At 42.7% G+C, this 2,696-nt stretch overlaps 1 protein-coding gene across 1 annotated transcript in view; it reads left to right on the top strand.

The window, feature by feature from the left end:
* Positions 1 to 2,596, top strand: part of LOC102298852 (protein-glutamine gamma-glutamyltransferase 2-like) — a 7,140-nt gene extending 4,544 nt beyond the window's left edge. The window contains exons 8-9 of the mRNA XM_042213560.1: positions 1,359 to 1,485; positions 2,239 to 2,596. Coding sequence (XP_042069494.1) covers positions 1,359 to 1,485; positions 2,239 to 2,450 — 339 coding nt within the window. The 3' untranslated portion in view covers positions 2,451 to 2,596. The remainder of the gene's footprint in view (positions 1 to 1,358; positions 1,486 to 2,238) is intronic.
* The last annotated feature ends 100 nt before the right edge of the window (positions 2,597 to 2,696 follow it).

Raw genomic sequence — 2,696 nt, 5'->3', positions numbered from 1 at the left:
AGACAGCCAGCAATTTAAGGAGAACATGCGGCTAAATATGTCACTCCTGGTCTGATTGGGGAGAGGACCAGAGAAAACTACAATATTGGTTCAATATTGGTTTTAGTGACCTCTGATTGGCGTAACCGGGTGTCATTACTGCCGACGTGAATTATAATTTTACTGAATTTACGTTTACCCTTAGCCAGCAGTTTTAAATTTCCTCCAATGTCTCCTGCTCTGGCACCTGGAAGAAAATTGACTATGGTTGCCAGTGTCTCTAGCTTCACGCCTCAGAACAGAATCACCAATTACCAGAGTTTGACCACCGGTGGGTGTGTCGCCGAGTGGGGAAAAGCAGGTAGACACATGAACAGCTTGGTGGTGTTCAGTGATCCTGGTCTCCAGACCTGCAAATTGGCTACATTTGTTACAAGTATCATTACTGCCAAGCAGTAACTAAACATCTGACACAATGAGCAGGAAAGTGCAGGAGGAACAGGTGAAGAGGCCATGCTGCTAGCGACTCGGCTACAAGCTAAGCAAGTGAAACCCTAAAGACACAGCGAGTGAATACTTGGACTCTAAATTGCTGTGTGACAATAAAAGTGATTTGATTTGATTTGATTTGATTTGATTTGCTTCGAATGAAGCATGTTAAGATTACACTATGAAATAAGAATTCTTTGATTAAATTGCTACGCAGATAAACTACACAAAAACACCACTGTGTGTTTGAACACGACACAATACTCTACTGCAGAGAGCGCGAACACCAAGTGACAGCGCCACCCAAAGGATCTCACAAGGTTCATCCCTGTCGCGGAACACTAGAGCAGCTCTTTACCCTGTCTCGTTACCATTGGGTGTTGGACAGCCAGTGTTGCCTTTTGTCACCAATTCTGTTCATAATTTTTATTCACAGAATTTCTAGGCTTAGCGAAGTGGCAGAAGGCTTCCACTTGGGCAGACTCAAAATTTAATCTCTGTTTTTTGAGGATGGTTCTGTTGGCTTCATCAGGTGGTGGCCTCCAGCTCACACTGGAGTGGTTCGCAGCCAAGTGTTAAGCAGCGGGTTAGGTTGCTGCCCCCTGCGAAAATGGATGGATGTTGTTGTTAATTGACAAGATGTAAGACCATTAAGGAGCCCAATGTTCACTCTATATTTCTCTGGGCTACCCCTTCAAACTCATTCAACATCCCAAATGCAAACAGAGATCACACTTACATCGTCTACAATTTAATGGCGACAACTTCAACACAAAGGTTATTCTGACTGACAAACATAAGTGCAGATTTACCAGTGGCTTTAGCTTATTAAATTATGCAGTCTTGCACAAAGTATTAACAATTTTCTGTTTTGATGTTACTTTTCTCAGATCAGTACTAACGGTTCAAAGAAGAAAATGTACACTGACTCCATGTCAGTGGGTCAGAGCATCTCTACCAAGGCTGTTGACTCCTGGAAAAGGGTTGATATCACTGACAGCTACAAGCACAGGGAAGGTAAAACAAACATACAATGCTCATTTGCATTGCTCGTGTCAACTGGACATCAATAGCTTTATTATTTGGATAACTGGTAACATTCTAGTAGAACTGCTAAAGGCAGTTTCAGTTCAAATGATCCCAGACAACACAAACAAGTTTATTATGTTTCCTAGCTCAGTTTGCTTACGATCTTGAGTTTATCAGTATTTCTAGTTTAGGTTTTCTTGGTTTTTAATTGGTCCTGTTCATGTTTTTGTCTTGTTTCTATGGCATATATATGCCATTTTGTCTAGTATCTCTCTGTCCTTCCCTCAGCGTTTCCCCAGTTAGGTCAGTCTCTTCTTCTGTGGCATGTCTCTGTGTGGCACTCTGTCTCTTGTCCCTGGCTCTCTGCCCCTCTCTCTCCTCCCTCTGTTCCCTGGGTTTCATCTGTCTGCATCTCAGTGTGTGTGTTTCTCCTACTTCCTGTTTCAGTTTGTCACTCTCTTATCATGTGTGTTCAATGTTCAGCTGTGCTTTACCTGTCTCATTAGTGGATTGTGTTCAGTCGTGTTCCCCATGTGTCTTCTCTCTGTCCCGAATCCCTCCATCCCCCCGTCGGTGATCTCCCTCATTCTTCAGCTGTGTGTTCTGCCTGCTTGTCTAGTTTCCAGTAACTCCCAGTTCAGTTTTGTACATTCTATAGTTAATCAATAACGTTGTTTTTTGAGTTTAGTTTTGCCTCCAATCATGCCCGCTTCACACAGCACATGCCATATTTCCCTACAGGCAGCGCAGAGGAGAGAGCCATCTTCAAACGTGCAGTCAGATTGAACTCAAAAGAAGGTCAAGGTGACATAGAAGAGGCACCCCAGTATGTTGAGATGAAAATCAAAGAGGTAAAACTCAAAATACAAGACTGGGAAAACTTTGTATCATTACAACATGATATAAATACAAGAATGTGTGTTTGGTCAAAATTCATAATGCACGACAAGTAAAAAAAACAAAACAGTTGAAACAGTGTGAAATGGGATGGGGCCTTTAAGGAAATTATCTGAGAATTATCTAAGAATAGCAACTAGAAGCCTGGAAACCTGCAGACTCATCACCATCCTGAATGAGGCCAATGACGGTGGTGTCATCTGCAAATTTTAGCAGTTTAACAGCCGAGTTCTTGGAGGCGCAGTCATTGGTGTACAGCAGGAGCAACAGTGGTGAGAGGACCGAGTTTCAGAGGTGATCTC

This window comes from Haplochromis burtoni, unplaced genomic scaffold, assembly GCF_018398535.1.
Source record: "Haplochromis burtoni strain Fernald_Lab_line unplaced genomic scaffold, NCSU_Asbu1 Contig_454, whole genome shotgun sequence".
Lineage (NCBI taxonomy): Eukaryota > Metazoa > Chordata > Actinopteri > Cichliformes > Cichlidae > Haplochromis > Haplochromis burtoni.
This window is presented reverse-complemented; position numbering and strand designations above follow the sequence as displayed.